Source organism: Hippocampus bargibanti, linkage group LG03 (genome assembly GCF_051943395.1).
Source record: "Hippocampus bargibanti isolate YZ-2025 linkage group LG03, ASM5194339v1, whole genome shotgun sequence".
Taxonomy (NCBI): Eukaryota; Metazoa; Chordata; class Actinopteri; order Syngnathiformes; family Syngnathidae; genus Hippocampus; species Hippocampus bargibanti.
In genome coordinates, this window is record NC_142736.1 from 12,974,577 (window position 1) to 12,994,405 (window position 19,829).

Genomic DNA, 19,829 nt, shown 5'->3' on the forward strand with positions numbered 1-19,829 from the left:
CCCCTTTCAATGAGCCCAACTTGTGCACTTCAGCCTGAATGCACCGGAGCATTAGAGGAGAGAAAATGTTCTGATTCTAATTTGCAATGAAACAATACCATCGATGAAACAGTCGAATGTCAGTGACATTTTAACAAGCCCCATGTTAACGTTAGCATCGACATACTTCTGCGAGAAGTAGATTGCAGATAGCAAGTGTGGAAGCTTATGAGCCGTGTACAGGCTAGCTAGCAGTAACTTCGCCTCTGGACCGGCAAATTGAATTTCATTCCGATCGTTTTCCTGGATTTTTACCAAACACGAGGAACGGAAAAAAACATCCATGTTATCGGTGAGTACTATCACAAAGTTATTTTAAATAATACATTCTGATATTTTGTTGAAAAGTGGCCGCGCGTGCGCGTGTGTGTGTCTGCGCGCGCGCACACGAGCGTTTGTATGTGCGCGCGCACGCGACCGTTTGTATGTGCGCACGCGTGCGTGTGGCTCTCGCTGAAAAACATTTCTAAATACAGTAAAGTCTCGTTATATCGATATTCAAGGGAGTCCGAAAAAATATCGATATAACCGGGACTATCGATATATCCGACCCTGTTTGCATGTAATTTTCTCCGTGCGTGCACAGAAATAGTATCGATATAACAGGGACTATCGATATATCCGATATCGATATAACGAGACTTTACTGTATTTTACTTTTATGGCTCTCCTAGTCAAAAAGGTTCCCGACCCCTGTATTAAGGGCTATATCAAGTGAGAATCAAGTCACGTTTCCCATCCTGGTTGGCAGTGATTTGTCTTTCAGATGCAATGAAAGTGGACAGGTTGCCATAATCTTTGTGATCTCTCCTCCCATCATTTATCATGAATTAATAATAGAAATAATCCACAAAATGGCATATAGTATGTACGCTTGCCCATCCAGGACCGCAGTGAAAAATAATTACTAGAGGTGGGTAAATTTACATAATTTTTCAGGCCCGTTATTTGTCATTCATCAGCGGCCTGGATACACAACCATCGTCGTTTCGAGTCTAATCAAACCATCATTATCACTCCGTCAGTGTTATGTGAACAGCGGTAATTCACAGATCATCACCACAAATTAAGGACTGTCGGCCAATACGGGGTTTTTATTCTGACCATGCTTCTGTCAGTATTTAATTAGTTGGTCATTGCTATCGAATCTGGACCATATACTCCAGAAACTAAAACACAGATGTGCCATCATATTTACAATCATTCTTTTGACACACACTTTGAATAAATAAACAAAATAGAACATACAGTATGCGGCCTTTTCATCCAATAGTAGTTAAATTGAGGACAGTTAAAAAAAATATAATTTCTCTCTCTCTCTCTCTCTCTCTCTCTCTCTCTCTCTCTCTCTCTCTCTCTCTCTCTCTCTCTCTCTCTCTCTCTCTCTCTCTCTCTTTCTCTCATTATCTCTGTCATCATCGTAAGGCCTAAACAGGAGGTCTTTGCGTGAAACAAAAAGTAATTATTAACAAAATATTCTGGAAAAAAAATGATTTCACAAAGATTTAACAGAAAACTATAACCATCCATCCATTTTTGAATAAGCTTATCCTTCCAAGGATCGTCCTGGAGCCTATCCCACCTTGATCAGGCTTCCAGCCAATGGCAAAGCACACTTAGATGGGTCGTGATTTTCTTACATTTACACCTCGGAACAATTTAGAGAGTTCCATTAACCTAATATACATGTTTTTGGAATATGGGAGGAAACCGGAGTCCCTGGACAAAAATCCACATTGGCATGGAGAGAACATGGAAACTCTATACAGGAGCCCCGCAGCCAGAATTGAGCCCTCCACCTACCGTGAGACAAATGTGCGAACCTGTTGTTCACCGTGCCATCAACCATAACCATAAAGTTTTAAATGACAATAATTACGCATGGATATTCCACCGAAATGATTGTAATTTTATGTTGTTAAAGTGAAATGAAGTGACTTCATCTGGTTCAGACTGCTAAGCAAAATCGGTGTCCGTCCCCGAGGGACCTTTTGACAAAATGCCCACCCCTGATTTAATCATTGTCACGCTCCGCCGGCGACAGTGGCAGCTGACGAGTTGGAACGTTAGTAATTGGGGAGGATCGCTATGCAGGTGACAGAGGCGTTGGTGCTGGCAGAGGATTTATTAACAAAAAGCGCGGATCAGAGACAACGCGGACTCGGAAAAAACTTGTTGAACAAAAAGTGACAAAACAGAAAAGCTCGTGGGTGAGCGGGGGGCAATCCGCCCAACCTCACTAGCTAGTAGAAAAATAAAAAGGCACACGAGGGTGCAAAACAGCATACGATACAGGGCGTACAAACAGACGCAATCGTGGCTAATAAATACCTCCGGCCAAGCAACTCTCGTACCGAATAGCAGTTCAAGGCACAGGCGAGGCGCGAGGCGTAGTATCTTCCGACGCTGGGTGAGTGCCAGCGTCTGGTTTAAATGTCCAAAAGTCAGTGGTGAGGGAATTGACAGCAGCTGGCGGATGTCGGGAGCGGAGGCCCCGCCCAGCTGTCAACTCGCTCATGACAATCATAACCAACACTTTGTACGGTTCAAATTAGTTGAGTGGCTCAAAATAATTTAGTAAAATTGTAGTTAATCAAGTGTTATGTGTAAGATATCGCAGTGAGAGATCTATAAAGGTTCAGAAACCTGGTCCAACATTACCGGTATATTGTGTCAACCCTCAAGCCAAAGCTTCTGTGTGGATTATACTGTAGAATGCTTGTACATCCAGTTGACCAGGATGAATGATGCATGTCATACGTGAAGAATTCTTTGGCCCGACTTGGAAAGATGCAGGAAACTGGCCACTTTCTCTCTTCCTCTGGAAGAATTCTTCGAGTGTCGCACATCGGAGGAATTCGATTGCCATACTCATATCCCAAGAAGTTGGGCAGATTTTGAATGATGGATTTTTTTGTTGTTGTCATGTTAAACAAGACTTTTTTTTACACTGTGACTTCAAAAGGTCTTATGATCGAAAAAGGATGCGGAGCGATGTGCGTGTTTGTGAGCCACAGCCTCATTCTGGCTGACTGAAGCCAATGTCTGGCGATAACACAGTCCTCTGATGGCAGAGATAGTCAAGACGCCAGCTGGATTTGTGGTGTGCTGGATTTGAAGTCACTGCTTAATTTTTGTTGTCCCAAACAAAGAAAATAGCATTCGGCGCCAGAGGGGGAGGTGGGATTGTTCTTGTCCGAATTATCTGTGAAGCACTGATTTGGGGGAATTTGAGGCTGTTGAAACAAAACGTCAGAAGTGACAATGCTAGATCGCTGAGTTTTCTTTTTGTTTTTCCCTGCAACCCCCGACCCCGACTAAAACTCTCCGCTTCTTTCAGCACAGTGGAAGAGTGTAATAACTGGAGGGGAATCTAATCCTTGGCAGTGGATGAAAGACAAGGGTCTCCCTCCCTCCCACTCTTTCTCACAGTCTTTCTCTCCATTGTTTTTCTTCCATGGATGTGAGTTATGCTTGGCAAGTTTTCTCTCTTTCATTTTCCAATTCTACTTTTCGCCTTTTTTTCATCCTTTGACTTCCCCAATTTCTCCTGACTTTATTCCTGCTCCCCTGCAGGTTGAGGTTGGGAATAAGAAGCCTCTCTTGCTGTGACCTGGAAACTTGTGAATTTAAAGACAACAATTCAGCTCTCATATCCATATCTTGCATATCAGGAGTGTAACTTTCTTAGTCATGACTGGAAAAGAAGCTCAATAGCTCATTTCCCCCGAAAATTGCAGTTTGAAGCTGAATGTCTACTTTATTGCTCAGTGACCTGCCACTGAACGTTCAACAAACCCCCTTGCTACCCATCTTTAAAACCCGTCTCAGAACTCACTTGTACTCTTTGGCATTTGACTCAGCATTATTCAGACTTGATCTCAGTTTCATTCCCTGGTGCTTTCTACTACCTTTGTGACTGCTTTCTTTCCTGTATATGATAGTTGTCTATGTTAAGCGCTTTGCTACAGTTTCAGCTGTTGTTAAAGTGCTATATGACTCAATATGTATTGTATTGTAGAGACCAGGCAGCCAAGCCACTTCACTTTGGATCATTCTGTGCCAAACTACAGGAGGTGTCCTTGTCTTGTTCCCCTTGCACCTGACAAATTGAGGGCAGAAATTAGCTATTATAAATTTTAAATAACAAGATGCAACTATGAGGCAGTGGAGGACACATAATAAATGATGTTGACGGCCATATTTAAGTCCCCTTTAACTCATTCACTGCCAGAGGTGCAGAAATGTGTCCACTCCAGTGCCTGGGTTTTTGTCATTTACACTTGAATTTCAGGACCCACATTGAGTTTTAGGTCTACATAAACATTCAATGCAGCGATGCAGCGTAAGAAACCTTGAAAAAAGAGTTAATTTCTAAATCATATGAGTGTGGAGTCATATGAGCTTGAAATGAGAGTGGCTGTCCAAAATACAATGCTATACATACATATTGGTTAATATAGCGCTTTAACAACAGCTGAAGGTGGAACAAAGCGCTAACATGGGAAAAGGGAAATGCTGCCACCTTTTGCAAAAGAAAACAGTTGCCAGTGGCCATAGCCAGCGCTTTATTGGCATGAAAAAACAAAATCCGAACACATTCAGGAATGGCCCTCTATGTCATATTTTCAATTCCCAAATAAGTTTGTGAATGGCAGTGAATGAGTTAATGATTGACATTGACATTGTTTCTTACCCCACCGGCTAAGAGCATTTACATTGCTCACTCACAGATCACTGTGGTTCTGTTCCCCAGAAATTTCGCCACATGAGATGTGAGTGCGATGCATTTTTTTGGCTCCTCTATTTTGGTTTTCTACTTCTTTCCTTTCCTCTTCTTTTCATAACTTTGCTGCTGTGTTTCTTCCGGGTAGAGTGAACGCTGGCGAAAATGGCTACCGCTGCTCACCTGCACAAAAAAAATCCAGTGAATGTAAAGTGTCCTTGAGAGTTTTGAAAGGCGCTTATAAAACAAATGTATTATTATTATTATTATTATTATTATTATTATTATTATTTTGAGAGAATGAGATGAGTTGCTTTGATTGGAAGTAAACTGCCAACTAACTGTTAGGCATACACTTGATGACGAGATGAGGAGAGACATCACAGATAAACTATAAAAAGCATGCATAAGGTCCTCATTGTTGGTTAAGCAGATTGGGTTATTTTCAATGCAATGTCTGGTAGAGATATCAGTCTTCTGGGTGTTACTTTGTATTGCCAGCACTGTAACAAAATGAAGGTGTTGACCATGGAACGTGTATATTCCCCAGGTATGTGAGAAGCCCTAGGTCAAGAGAAGAAGTGCAAAAAATGCATGTTCAAAACATTCTGGATGAGGGGAAATGGTTTACAGTGAGATTGGCACTAAGAGACAGTGCTTTTGAAATAAAGCAACAAAAGTTACTTATCTAATTGGTAAACCGTGCAGTTTAAGGTTGGCTGGCTTAAATGCTTGCAGGACGCTCTAATTGCTGCCAGCCCTCGCCTCCAGATGAATGCGTACAGGCACGCACAATGTTCCAGACACACACTTCCTCGACCCAAACATAAACATACTGATAACCTCCCATTTTAACCTGTCTTAAAAAAAATTCCACCCAAGAACTTTAACTTATACTAAGCTCCTCCCTCCCTCTGCGCACTCACTCACACAAGCTCTTTCTACCTTGAGTGAGAAAAAAAGCCAAGCTGAGCCTGATGACACTCAGAACCCTGTCAGAAACATTAAACACGACATGCTGCGCCACACATTCATGATTGATCTTGTTTGTGTTTTGATTTTGACGTCACGGAATATGTGGAGGCATTGGTTTATTTTAAAGATAATTGCTTGTCTCTGTTATGTTTCCATGCGCTTTTATGAACATAATTAGATGTCATTACACAAAAGGTAAGAAAGAGACTCGAAATTGTTTAGGCTACTGTACTGATTAAAAAACAATGAAAATCCAGACCACCAGCGAGTCGCTGTTTTTCTAATTTATTTTTTATTACACAAAGAAATATTCAAAGTTCTCACATTTACACAAAGGTGACTTCCAGGTAGAGTGAACGCTGGTGCGAATGGCTGCCGCAAAAAAAAAAAAAAAAAAAATCCAGTCACTGTAAAGTGTCCTTGAGAGTTTTGAAAGGCGCTTAGAAATGAAATGTGTTCTTATTATTGTTATTACAGACTCCCACATGTCAATGCATAATGTACGGCACTTTCACAAATGACCATGTCAAGTAGTTAGACAAAAAATTACTCTGAGAGCCATCTCAATAAATATCTAGGACCGGAATGTCATTTTTATAGCTTGAGACAAAATGACAATCAGTGGCGACCAATAATGACACAGCTTGTTAACAGAACCCTGAGCAACTGTTATGTCTTTTTAAGTGAGCAGCGGGTGTCAGAATGGCTGCACCCTGAGATGGATATAAATGGTTGGATTTTGCTGCTTAATTCATATCCCGCAAATCCAATAGTAGTCAAAGTACCACATTTAGTGGGCCACATCAAACTAAATCATGTCGTGAAAAGTGTTTCGACTTGACTTATCCTTGAAGCTGAGTTAATTGTTTCATGAAATTTGTTTGGGTGTTGAGGAGTGACAAGTGACACGAGGAAGAAACGAGTACGATCTTTCTTGAGTGAGGGACCAAAGCGGAACCAGCAGATTAAAAAATGACCAGCTGAAGTATGTCTGAAGTGCGGTGTTTTGCCCCAGTCCATGGGGATATTTAGGACGCCACACATTACTAATGAAATGTCTTTATAGGTGCATTAGGTTTATGTAACATGCTGCACGACGATGTTGCCGAGAAACTTCATGTTTTTGTAAAGTGCTATATTGCGTTACTCCCAATGCTGCCAGCATAAGACAAATGTCCTGAATAAAAGTGTTGTTTTGGCTTCATAGCCAGCGCGAGTGAAGTCATCTTAAAGGCTGCGTAACACTGTGAATCGACCGCCAATGCGACATGCCGCAACAATATTTTGATTTGAAAAGTGAGTGAGTGAGAAGAAAACCATTGATCCCATGTTCTGTCTCTCCAATTGTCTTGCTGTCTGCTAGCTAGCTTATCATATTTTGCATTTGTCTGTTTCTCTCAGTTTCAGTATAGATTGACCAAATGTCATTATAACCTGGCTCAATGTGAAGTTTTCATCTTTTTTAAAAATGTCTTCAAACTTTAAGGTTTACAGATTGGCATACACTTTTGTAATATCAAACAAAATTGCATTGACACCTGTCATGATCTGGTTGGCGACCAACGGGGGGCGCTGTCTGCCCCGCCTGTACCTGCACAGGTGCTGGTCGTCCCGATCAGATTGGCGACCAGCGGGTAGCGACGTCAGCCCTGCCGGCAGCCTCGCAGGTGCTGGTCGTTATAATCAATGACACTTAAAAGGACACCGGGCACGATCATCCGGTGCCGATTCATTGTTTGTTTGCTGCTTGGTTGCAGCATGCATTGTGTACGTGTTTGTTTAACCTTGGCGGACTTTTACTTTTGGTCTTCTTTTGCTACTTTGTATTTTTTTCCATTCAGATCATTTTGATGTTTTACATTTTGTTCCTGCTGACTTTATTTTAATACAATTTGTCAAACAACCTCCTGCTCCCTCCTGCCTGCTTTTTGGGATCCGAACCCGCCATCACCACCTCGCATACCGTGACAGAATGAATCGGCCAACCATCGGATCCCGCAGGTACATCGGACCCGTCTCATTTCCACCCTGTGCCTGGCAATGCTACGTCCACGTTAGCGCAAGCCTCGTCGAGTTTGAATTGCGTCACTCGACGAGCCGCAACGTCCACGTAAACGTCCGGCCGAGACCTCCTTCCAGGTGGCCGTCCAGGGTGACACTGGGTGACTGGCATTGCACGCCCACGTCCAGCCACGCTGTCGTCGTGCATGACGAATTGAGTCTCATCCACGACGAGCCGTGCAACGTCCGCGTCAACGTCAGTCCGAGACCCCACTCACCGCTGGATCCCGGAGCGGCTCTGGACTGGTCTCGTTCCCCCGGAGCCGGGCAGTTCACGCCCACGTCGGCGTCCGGCCGAGACCTGGTCCCATACGGCCGTACGGGGTGCCATTCTGCGCCTGGCAGTTCGACGTCCACGCAGAGCCATGCGCCGTCGCGTGAACGTGCGAGAGGGATCGCACTCACGCCCACGACGATCCGTGCCGCGTCTTCGTCCACCCCAGGCCGAGTCCCGTTCCCATCAGGCCGCCGCCCGTTGTGTGCTGGGGAGGCAGCGGTTGCCCTCTCCACCGACCGTTCCCTGGCGAGTGGACCTTTTGGGAGACTGTTGGGACTTCTGGAAGCAGCCCCTTGAAGGGGGGGTACTGTCATGATCTGGTTGGCGACCAACGGGGGGCGCTGTCTGCCCCGCCTGTACCTGCACAGGTGCTGGTCGTCCCGATCAGATTGGCGACCAGCGGGTAGCGACGTCAGCCCTGCCGGCAGCCTCGCAGGTGCTGGTCGTTATAATCAATGACACTTAAAAGGACACCGGGCACGATCATCCGGTGCCGATTCATTGTTTGTTTGCTGCTTGGTTGCAGCATGCATTGTGTACGTGTTTGTTTAACCTTGGCGGACTTTTACTTTTGGTCTTCTTTTGCTACTTTGTATTTTTTTCCATTCAGATCATTTTGATGTTTTACATTTTGTTCCTGTTGACTTTATTTTAATACAATTTGTCAAACAACCTCCTGCTCCCTCCTGCCTGCTTTTTGGGATCCGAACCCGCCATCACCACCTCGCAAAACGTGACAACACCTAGTTTGATTGGAAGCCTTTTTTTATGTTTATGCATCCACAGATGAGTTTTGGAAGTCCTTTCTGTTGCTGTCTGGATGATGCTCTTTCCAAAACAAAAAAAATGAGATTTTTTACTTTGGATTGTGCAAAATGTTTAATTGGCGCCCATCTCAGTTCACAATGTGCCATTCTCTTCTAAGTCACGACCCCTGACCCTAGAAAGGAAGAAAAGTAGCATTCCACTTTTTGGATCTGACCTCTGGCAGGGAAGATAATTGCAATGTGACAACTTACCCATGTGACAAAAAGCCCCGGTCTCCATTCCATCGAGAGAATGCACTTTGACAAAGAACTGGACTTGACCTGACCTAACCTGTGGCTTGCTAACGAAAGAAATGTCTTTGGAGCTTCTGGTTCTTAAGAATTCGCTCGTCTTCTTCCTGTCTATTTGTTGAGTCTCCTGAACTGTTAAAAAGCCGAAACTTCCTGACAGTGTACTATGTTGGTTTCATGCTGACTTTAGGGGGAAAAAATATTGTGAGCTCATAAAGTTTAGCTGTGTTTTTGCCTACATTCATGTGTTAACTTATGACAGGTGTGTGTGTGTGCGTCTGTGTGTGTGCGTGTGTGCGTGTGTGTGTGCGTGTGTGTGTGTGTGTGTGTGTGTGTGTGTGTGTGTGTGTGTGTGTGTGTGTGTGTGCGTGTTCGTGTGTGTGTGTGTGTGTATGTGATTCGAGAGCTGTAAAAACTCCAGACTGCAGGAGTTAACAGCCTGGAATTCACTAATGACACACGTGGGGCACAATTTTCTGGGCATGTGCTGTTTGTGTATATGAGACTGTGTATGTGTACGTGATCGCAGTTTGTTTAAAACCACAAAGCCCAATTTTCCCATGCATATGTAAGGTGCTATCTCATCACCTAATGTATGCTTGTATCTTGGACTTATTTCTATCATGTCCTTTATTGGCCTACTCCTACGTTCCACATTAACGACTCACGGACCCTAAATAAACACAGCACACCTAATCTTGATACCAATTTCACCCAAATTCACCTTTTTAATTTAAAAAGCGTGGTAGCCTTTCTGGTGGTGGAAGTGGGGGGCGCTTTGGAGGAATATGACAAGAATGAGGCCATGGGCGCATAGGTCTTTAAATCCTCTGTGTCAGTAGAGTCTCTGGAGAAAAATAATGGCATCACTCTGTGAGGGAGTTAATGTGAGCTGATAGCATGCGGGCTTGAGGGAGGGGGCGGGGGTCCAGGGTTCACAGCCTTGCACAGGGTTGACAGAGAGCTGAATGCTTCTCACCCCACTCCTCTTTGCTACCCTGCACCTTCAACTCAAATTCGGTAGTTGAAGGAGTGATGAGAAGTCAGAGGATATTGCTGGAAGAAGTGGACTGCTGACACTTTTAACTCACTCACAGCCAGACATGTGCAAAAATGTGTCCACTCCAGTGCCAGGGTTTTTGTCATTGACACTTGAAATCCAAAACCCATAGAATATACATAAACATTAAATACAGTGTTAGAAACCTTAGACTCTCTTATTTCATCAGAAAAAAAGAGTAAATTCCGAAATTATATGGGTCTGGAGTTATATGAGCATGAAATGAGGGTGGCTGTCAAAATACAATGCAATACATGCATATTGGTTTATATAGCACTTTATCAACCGCTGAAGCTGGAACAGTGCTAAAATGGCAAAAAAGAAATGCTGCCCCCTTGTGGAAAGGAAAAACATTGCCAGAGGCCATGGCGAGCGCTTTATCAGCACCCAAACAAGAAAAAAACAAACTCGAACAAATTCGGGAATGGCGCTCTACGTCATATTGTCAATTCCCAAGGTGGCAAATAAAAATAAAAGCTGCCAACCAGGCATATACAGTTGTGCCTTCTTATTGTCTATTAGAAATAAGTAAAGTCGAGCACATGGTCCTCTTTCAGAAAGACTACAGTACAGCAATGCATGGCAACGAAGCAGCCTGTAACACCATATTGTTGCAGTGTGAAATAGTTGTATATGATCGAACATCAAACCAATAAAATGTAAACACAATATGCAGTGCCATCGGCGGTTACCAAAGTTAGGGATATGGCGATGAGTGCAACACTAAACAATGTAAAAATGCTTACTGGGAGATATAAGTTGATCATCTGATAATTTGTTGCCTTGTCTCGTACTTTTGAAACACATTTTCCGAGCATGTAACATATCCTTTCTGGACATAGATCAAGCTAATCCATACATTCCTGAACAAGCCTTAAAGGACAACCGACGTCACTTTTTTGTTTCATAACTGACATCAGAAAAACGTTTTATAGCATCTAAAATACCCAAAACACGCAGTATGATATTTTTATTCAAATGCAAAACACCAATAAAAATGACTTAAAGTGTCCAAAATCTGCAAAAAATTGAGCTGCGAATTGGGCATTTTCAGAAAGTCCCGCCCCCAGTTCGGGACGTCACGCCAAGACGTCTTGCATTGCTGAAAAATCAAAACAATGGCTTCAGATTCGGAGAATATGCTTTCTTGTTACACATCCAGTTATGAATATGATTCAAATTGTTCTGAAGAGGAAAGCATACATGTTTGCAATCGATTAAAGAATTTATTCTGTGTCATTTTGAGGCAAACGGGGGGGGGGGGGGGGGATGTCACACCCAAAAATGGTGACCAGCTCCCGTGAGGAATGAATCAGCCCGTTTCCACAGGCTGATAAATTCCTTCCATGGAGCTTGGACGCCCTCTTCTGGCGGCTTTTGGGTGCAACACAAGGTTTTCAGACAAACAGTACAGCAAAATACATTGACGTGATGGAAGGACTGTTACAATGTGTCTTTTTGTCGGTCAAGGGGGGTCCTTTATTCACGTCACGTACGGACTCGTCACCAACTCAAAAACAAGACTTCCTGAATATTCTGTGCGAGCCTTAAAATCTAAAATATAGCTATATGCGGTGGGATCTTATTAAAATACGCTCAGTAGAAGTCATTTGAAGCCATTTTACAAATTATGGACACAACTTGTCCGGAGACGTCAGTTGTCCTTTAAAGCACAGTGTCTCAAAACAACCGTTGAGCATGTTTCCTTCCTCTCCGGAAGCTATTTCCAGTCATCATAATGATTAAAAATGAGGGGGCAGTGACAAGAATGGAAAGGCTTGTAGAAAGGCCCTCAGTTTGAAATGTTTCAACCTCACAAAATTCATTTTCTGCATTGTAAGATGTGGTTATACAATATATTTATCCAGCCATCCTTTTGACTGATTTGCATATCCTCACAAGGGTCAGGCGGCATGCAGGAGTCTATCCTAGCTGTCTTTGGGCCGTAGGCAGGGGACACCCTGAACAATTGCAGGGCACACACAGACAACCAATCACGCTCACAATCACATCATGGGGCAATTCAGTGTTCCATCAACTTGCCATGCGTGTTTTTTTTTACGTGGGAGGAAACTGGAGTACAGAAGAAAGCATGCGCAGGCACGGAGAGAACATGCAAGCTCCCCATAGGAAGGTTGGAACCAGAATCGAACCCTGCACCTCTGCACTGTGAGGCAGACGTGCTCACCACACAATCAGCAGGCCGCTACTTTATCATCAGTGCAGAAAAACATCCATTAGATTGTTGTGATGAGAAACACTATGAACATGTATTACCGAGTTTCGGTTTGCATGGGCATTTTTTTCTGTAGTCAACCAATTACAGCAAACAATGAAATAAAAGTGCTCTGTGGCTCAAGAGGAGGAGTAAGCATCTTTTACAGTGAAACGTATTGATCAGGCGCCTCTCAGCTCAGGCTAGAGTACAGAAACATAATTTGAGTTGCCGGCTTCTACTGTAGGGTGGACTTGAGCCATCTAAAGTTGGATTTTGTAAGTCGTGTGGAGACAAGGCACATGCTGTATTTTAACCATTGAAAATGAAATCGCAAGGTGCACCAACAAACGAAGATGGCACAAAATACACATTTTGTACAAAATACTCATTTTGAGCTTGATTTTGTGAAGAATATGCATTGGCTGTAATTTCTGTGGGCCCCCATGAAGAAATGGTGAAATAGTTGTATGTCATTGGCATAGATATTTAACAAAGATACATTTGCATACACTATATTGCACATATTTGCAGGAATGACATAATTTCAGACTGTTTCAGTGAAGTTGGATCTCAGCGACTTATATAATGATTTATATAACATGAGATGTAGCCTGGAATTGGAGACAAAATTCTCATGTCGTGCAGAGTGAGTGCCATCTTAAACCAGGAATCTCACAATCGTCCTGCCCCTCCACTTCATCTATTTCTCTTGAGATTATGGGCAAGAGCACAACACAAAAAAATATGTTTGCTTTCAAAATTCTTACCCCCAAATTTTTATGGAACTACTGAATTGACAAAAGAGACACCAGTGTGATGCATGAGACCCACATGCATCCAGTATTAATATAAAATAAATTATTCATATTTTACATGTAAAATACCGTGTTTAGGCTCTAATATCCAACTCTTAATCCTATCATAATTGAACACTAAGTCATTCACTGGAAGACATGCAAAAAAAGTGTCCACTCCAGTGCCAGGGTTTTTGTCATTTTTCACTCAAATTCCAGGACCCACAGAATATTGAGTTTTAAGACTAAATAAACAATTAGACGCTCTTTCATCAGAAAAAAAAGAGTTTCTTCCAAAGTTATATGGGTATGAAGTTATCTGAGTTAGAAATGGGGGCGGGTGTACAAAAGGCAAATGCTGCCCCCTCGTGGGAGGGAAAAACAGTGCCAGAGGTCTGACCAGCACTTGATCGGCACCCCCCTAGCAAGGAAAACCAAAACCCGAACAAATTCTGGAATGGCGCTCCACATCATATTTTCAGTTCCTGTATAAATGCGGGAATGAGAGTGAATGAGTTAATATAAATGCTAATAATTAAGTCTGCGTAAGCTCTCAGTCGTACAGGAGTAGTTCATCGATGAGAAGGTTTCTTCAGCCGTCATCTGTACTTTTTTTGAAGGTGTCGGACGTTTCGCCTCCTATCCAATAGGCTTCGTCAGCGAACTAAAGTCTTACTGGTCGTATCGGCCCTATTTATATATCCCTCATGTCCAGACATGGCGGCGCCGGACACAGCTTTGATAGTTCCCTACTCTCAGGTTGGGGGGAGCAGGGGACCACTCCCTGTGGCCCCACTGATTGTTCCTACATTCCTGACTAACGAGTGGCCTGTTTGCCCCCCTCCATCCGGTATCACCTCATCAGCATTACGAATATTGCCTAACATGTGTTGCCTAAGCAGGCTATTGTATGAACGATCCAAATTGAACCTCACCCCACCATACCGGTTTAATGAAGGATTTAGTTGTTTTATGAGAATCGCTTCTTTTACTCAAACCATCTATGTTCTTTCGCTAAGATTTCAACCTCATTGTCGTCAAATGAGTGGTTGCTAGCTTTTAGGTGCAAATGTACTGCCGATTGAGGCCCACTTGTATTATCCCTGCGATGTTGATAAAGTCTTTTTTTTTTTTGAGAATTTGTTGAGTCTCCCCAATGTACTGCTCTTTACAATTTTCATTCTTACAATGTATCGAATAAACTACATTACTTTGTTTTTCATTTGGCAGCCTATCTTTTGGATGCGCTAATTTGTGCCTTAAGGTGTTTAGCGGTTTGAAATAAGTAGGAATTTTGTGTTGCCAAAGGACTCTTTGTAGTTTTTCAGAAACTCTTGCAACGTAAGGTACTGCTACTCCTCTCCTTTTTGTATCTTGAGAATGTTTTGTTTCATTCCCTGTTCTTTATTTCTGACATTTATTGAATGACCACTGAGGGTACCCAAAGTTAGTGCTCTCCTGATATGTTTTGACTCCTTTTCTCTCCCTTCAATGCTTGTTGGTTTTAGTTTAGGCCTATGCTGGAGGGTTCTTATAACTCCTAGTTTGTGTTGTAAAGGGTGGTTAGAATCAAAAAGTAAGTATTGGTCAGTGTGCGTAGCCTTCCTAAAGACTTCTGTTTTTAGTGCTCTGTCCTCTTTTATAATTACTTTACAATCCAAGAAGGCTAGTTGGTTCTCTTTAATGTCCTCACGAGTAAATTTAATGTTGATGTCTACCGAGTTGAGGTGATCTGTGAAGGATTGAATTTCTTGTTTTTTAACCACCTTTTACAACACAAACTAGGAGTTAAAATTGTGCACCTGTCTCGTATCACTGCAGGTCTAAAGGTTCTAAAAAAACTGATCGGTGTCAAAATCTGAAAATTATCTGATCATTTATGATAAATTAATTGGTGCCAAATATGTACAGTTAACCTCACTACAAGTGAATGGAAGAGGCCCCATTTAAGATGGCGACTGGGTTGGATATTGTCAACCAGCCAATGCTCCCTCATGTGGTTATTTATCTTTATGCCTCTTCCTCATCCCCTCCAATCTTATTGAACCTTCTGGTTAAGCACACTTCCTGTATCTCTAATTCAAAAGTGACTTGGATCCTGAGCCTGCCGTGAATGATGGTGTCAATTTTCAGCGAGAACGTCTTGTTGGCATTGACAAGTGTATATGAGAAATCTAATCTCATTCCTTTTCTTTTCGCACCTTCAGGGACCGGTACCTCCCTGGGATCCCTGGGCTCCTCGACCTCCTGCGAGCATCCTTCTCACTGGTGCAGCGTTGCCTACTGGGAGCAGCGCACACGCGTGGGTCGCCTTTACCCAGCCTACGAAGCCTCGCTCAACATCTTCTACGACCTACCTCAGGGCACCGGCCTCTGCCTCAGCCAGCTCCACACCAATGCCAACTACAGTCGCCGTGAAAACCGAGGCAGCCAGGGCGCAGCTATACTTCCAGCCTACCCCGCTCACGGAAGGAACAGCAGTAGCATCCAACAGATCCGCAGTAAAATCGGCCACGGCATCGTGCTGAGCCGTGAGCCCGACGGCGTGTGGGTGTACAACCGCAGCCAGCAGCCGGTCTTCGTCCACTCGCCCACTCTGGACCTTCTCAGCGCTCGAGGGCTGAGCGTGAAGAGGGTGATGCCGGGCTTCTCTCTCAAAATGTTTGACTATGAGTGCTCCAACTGGATGGCTGAGAAAGGCCTGAAGCCTGAAAGCCAGGAGGGGCCCTGGGACCCCCACAGTGTTCGTATTAGTTTTGGGAAAGGATGGGGCCCCTGCTACTCGAGACAGTTCATCACTTCCTGCCCGTGCTGGCTCGAGGTGCTACTGAACACCCACAGATAGCACCCAGCCTGGATCCAAATTGTAATCCACCGAGATTTAATATAAAGCTTATATATTTTATAAAATATATTACCATGTAAATACTTCATTTTGTCATTTTACGATGAAACTATTTATGTGTAGTGTCATGTGTTTATGGAGAAAACAAAAAGGAACAAGAATATGCACTTTTCATTCTTTCTATATGCATTACAGAGTTTCTCAGCGTCATTTTGCAAATGTAAAGATATACACTTTATGGTTTCATAATTTCACTTTTTCAAAATATGCCTTACACATGTCAATAAAGCATTTGTATTCAATTAAATATAATGTGGTTTTCGTCTTCTGAAACTGTTTGAATCATTACTATGAAAGGACAGTTTGTTGCTCTACAGCATTTGCAAAATACATCCATTCATCTCTTCACTCTCAACACTCTTTATTATGGTTCGTGTGACTTGCAGGGACACCCCTGGACTGGTCACTGGTGAATACTAGAGAACCGTACGTTGAGATACACCTTGTATACGTGGAGACAGTTTTGACAGTAAATCACAGTAACAAGGCATGCTAGTACACTGTACTTCTTGCTCTCATTTATAAATATACGAAATATGCAAAGCTAAAAATGTTGAGGCCAGAGTATCATCATCAATTTAAGTTGAACCATCCTTTAAAAACATTCCAGTTATGCTTTTCTATTTGTAATTTCTGCTGTATTTTTCAGTGTATAAGGTGCACCCAAACGCCTTGATTTTCTTCAAAAGATGACCCTGTAATATAAAGCCACAACAGGTCTCGCAACTACCGTCGGGAGCTACAGACTCCATTTCCACAAGTAGAAGAAGTTGTGCATAACCCCAGCCTCTACTGCAGTGCCTTATATTTGGAAAACTTTTAGATATTTATATATTAAATTTGGAAAACCTTTTTCATTCATTGAAGGTACGCCTTATAGTCTGGTGCGCCTTATATATGGAAAAAGCTTGAGAATACATCATTCATTGGGGGTGCGCCTTATACTCCGGTGTGTCTTATACATCGGAAAATACGGTAATATAACTTCAGGTTGCAAGATGATGCCGGTTACTGTATAGAAGAGCAGTTGCTTGCTGTCGCACTACACTGCGAATTACAAATGATACGACTACTCGACTAATTGCAATTGTTAGCGGTGACGAGTCAACCATTAAAATAATCATCCGTGGCAGCACAAGGTGAGAATAGTGCTTGGACGGACTGGGTAAGTGCTCAACATTAAGCTGTTATACACTTGACATGCATAAAATATGCCAGTGAATTCAAAAATATGAATGAAAAATGTGTCCGTGCGTGTGTGTGTGTGTGTGTGTGTGTGTGTGTGTGTGTGTGTGTGTGTGTGTGTGTGTGTGTGTGTGTGTGTGTGTGTGTGTGTGTGTGCGTGCGTCTGTGTGTGTATGTTTGTGTGCATATTAGTTTGTATGGTTTATGTATCACTCACCTCAACCTCCAATGCACACAGACACGGTGTGAAGATCTCGCCAATTGCCCGCTCAACATGCAACTACATTATCCGCATGGGGAGATCTTGCAGTTTACCCGCCAATACCCCGTTTCATCCAATTCTGTGTAAATTGGAGCAGAACACCATCAGAACAAAAATTCCACATACGCCTACAGTTAGGCTGAACTTCACGCTACACTTGCTCTGGAAATGAAGCGAGGGCCCAACATGCCTGGAGTGAACTCAACAAGTAATACTGATTGTTTATGACCGAATTATTTTATATTTACAATATGTAGTTCCCAGTTTAAGAGTCCTTCACATGCTGTAAGCAGATAGTGTATGTTTGCATATGACGACTCTTACCTCTCATCAACAGTCCACAGTCAATCTCCAATCTCCATCAACAGATCACGCAATACAGACTCCAGACGCAAATTTCAAAACCTTTTAAAATATCATTACATATGTATGAATCACAATGAAGTCAAACTATTTCCGCGGCATCAAATAGAAGCAGCAGCAGCAATGGAAAGCAGAAAATGGCGTCAGGGTGCCAGCAGGAAGAACTAAAGGACATACCGGTAACTGAGCGATTACACAACAAACCGCAGTAGGGCACAGGGGCCTCAATTGACTGTAGCGGGGGAGAGTTGCCGTTTACGACATCCTGTATAGAGTCTTTCAACAATACAGTTATTTACAATAGACTAAGGTAAGAGCAAGAAATAAAATGCCATGCAAGCGATGCAAAGCTGTAAAAAAAAACATTCTGGAGACATTCGGCGGGTGTGTTGCTCAAACCAGTGATTAAAGTTTAGTTGAAGCGTAAGGATGCATCCACAAGTCAGTCACAGCCCTCCATTGGAAAAACAGACTCACATTACACTGAGATTGAACCTTGACATTAAAAAAACTCCATGATGGTTGTCATTATGAACTGTAATTCATGTATTACATCTTATAGAATATGTGGTAATAGCAGCTTTCGTAAACATCCTGAAGAACCAAATATAACCCTTCTTCCAAAACATTCCAAAGCATATTTCAGGCGAGTGGCTTCTCAAGGGTTACAATTAGTGGGTAGGACACAATGGAAGGATTCAGAGGGGATGTACAAAGCATTCCGTGTTTCACCTACAGTGTGTCTCCTTTTTGTTTGCTTTTCTTTTTGCCTCATCACCTTAAATATGCGATGTCTTCTTTCTTTTTCGTCGCCATCACAGGTCACACCTTTGTTCATTTCCTTTATTTGTGTCATGAAAAACATAAAGCATTATACATAACACATTGATGTCTTGTTTTTCCATCTCTCCGAGGATGAAAACAGTCCATTGGTACAAACGAGTTCTTGTCATGCTGGTAGATCCAGCATGACAAGAACTCGTTTTTTCCTGTTCTGACTACGATGTTGTTGTCACTGCGGTAATGAATGCAAGATGGAAAATCAAAGGCGCATTGGATTTACGGGCCAACAAAACACATACTGAGTATTTTCATGCTTGCAATATGTTGATCTAATTATACATCGTCATTTTAATGATCATTCCTAAAGTGCATGACCATGTTGTGTGGCATTTAGTGAAGCACTGATGCTGTCGAAAAATGCTTTGGTAACACACCACGCAACATTAGGTTATTAGCAGCACATTTAGCAAAGTGGGGCGGAGAGCCTCCAATGACATCACATGACAGTCCAAAAAAAAAAAAGACAGACTGCTGCACACTCAAATAAAGTCAAAGTCAGCTTTATTGTCAAATATGCAAACAGATGAAATTACTGTCCTCTCAGACCCAGCATGCAAGGCATTTATAATTAATTTAACAAACATCATAAACATGAAAACGCCAATTTGCCGGGAGAGGGGAGCCGCTGCGTGTTCACGCGCCGCCATCTTGGGAAGAACAAAAAAAAAACAAAATTACAAAGATGACAACACAAAGACACAGAGTCATTCATTCTTCAGGACTTGCTGTACCCTCTTTGTGATGACGTGAAGCAGTTCTAGATGAAAGAGGAGAGGATCAAAGCATCCATGTCAGCAGTGGATCAGGGACGTCATGGTGGAATTTGTACGCCTACTACAAGCTAAATGTTGAAAGCAAACACGAAGCTGTAGCATCCATTGACGAAAAGACATTGTCTCACATCTCCTGTCCCACATAAATCCGCTTCAATTCCAAGCCGCGACAGTTCCACACACGCATCGGCACTCTGCGCTGACGCTGCTGCGCTGACGCTGCTTTCTTCTTATCGCGACAAAAGAAAACACAATAACAAGACAAACACAACAAAAAAGCAAGGCTCATG

At 42.8% G+C, this 19,829-nt stretch overlaps 1 protein-coding gene and 1 long non-coding RNA gene across 3 annotated transcripts in view; one reads left to right on the top strand and one right to left on the bottom strand.

Moving 5' to 3' along the window:
• LOC148900388 (SMAD family member 6-like) overlaps positions 1–16,361 on the top strand; it is a 30,771-nt gene extending 14,410 nt beyond the window's left edge. Inside the window, exon 4 of the mRNA XM_088992038.1 lies at positions 15,416–16,361. Coding sequence (XP_088848164.1) covers positions 15,416–16,053 — 638 coding nt within the window. The 3' untranslated portion in view covers positions 16,054–16,361. The remainder of the gene's footprint in view (positions 1–15,415) is intronic.
• Positions 1,543–18,065, bottom strand: LOC148900389 (uncharacterized). 2 transcript variants are annotated; one of them, XR_016114447.1, is made up of 4 exons: positions 17,885–18,065; positions 17,516–17,639; positions 4,771–4,948; positions 1,543–4,141 (listed from the first exon to the last, which is right to left on the bottom strand). It is a non-coding gene; the product is annotated as an uncharacterized LOC148900389 (long non-coding RNA). The 2 variants fall into 2 exon arrangements; XR_016114446.1 differs by lacking the exon at positions 1,543–4,141 and having other exon boundaries at positions 4,148–4,948.
• Positions 18,066–19,829: the final 1,764 nt, after the last annotated feature.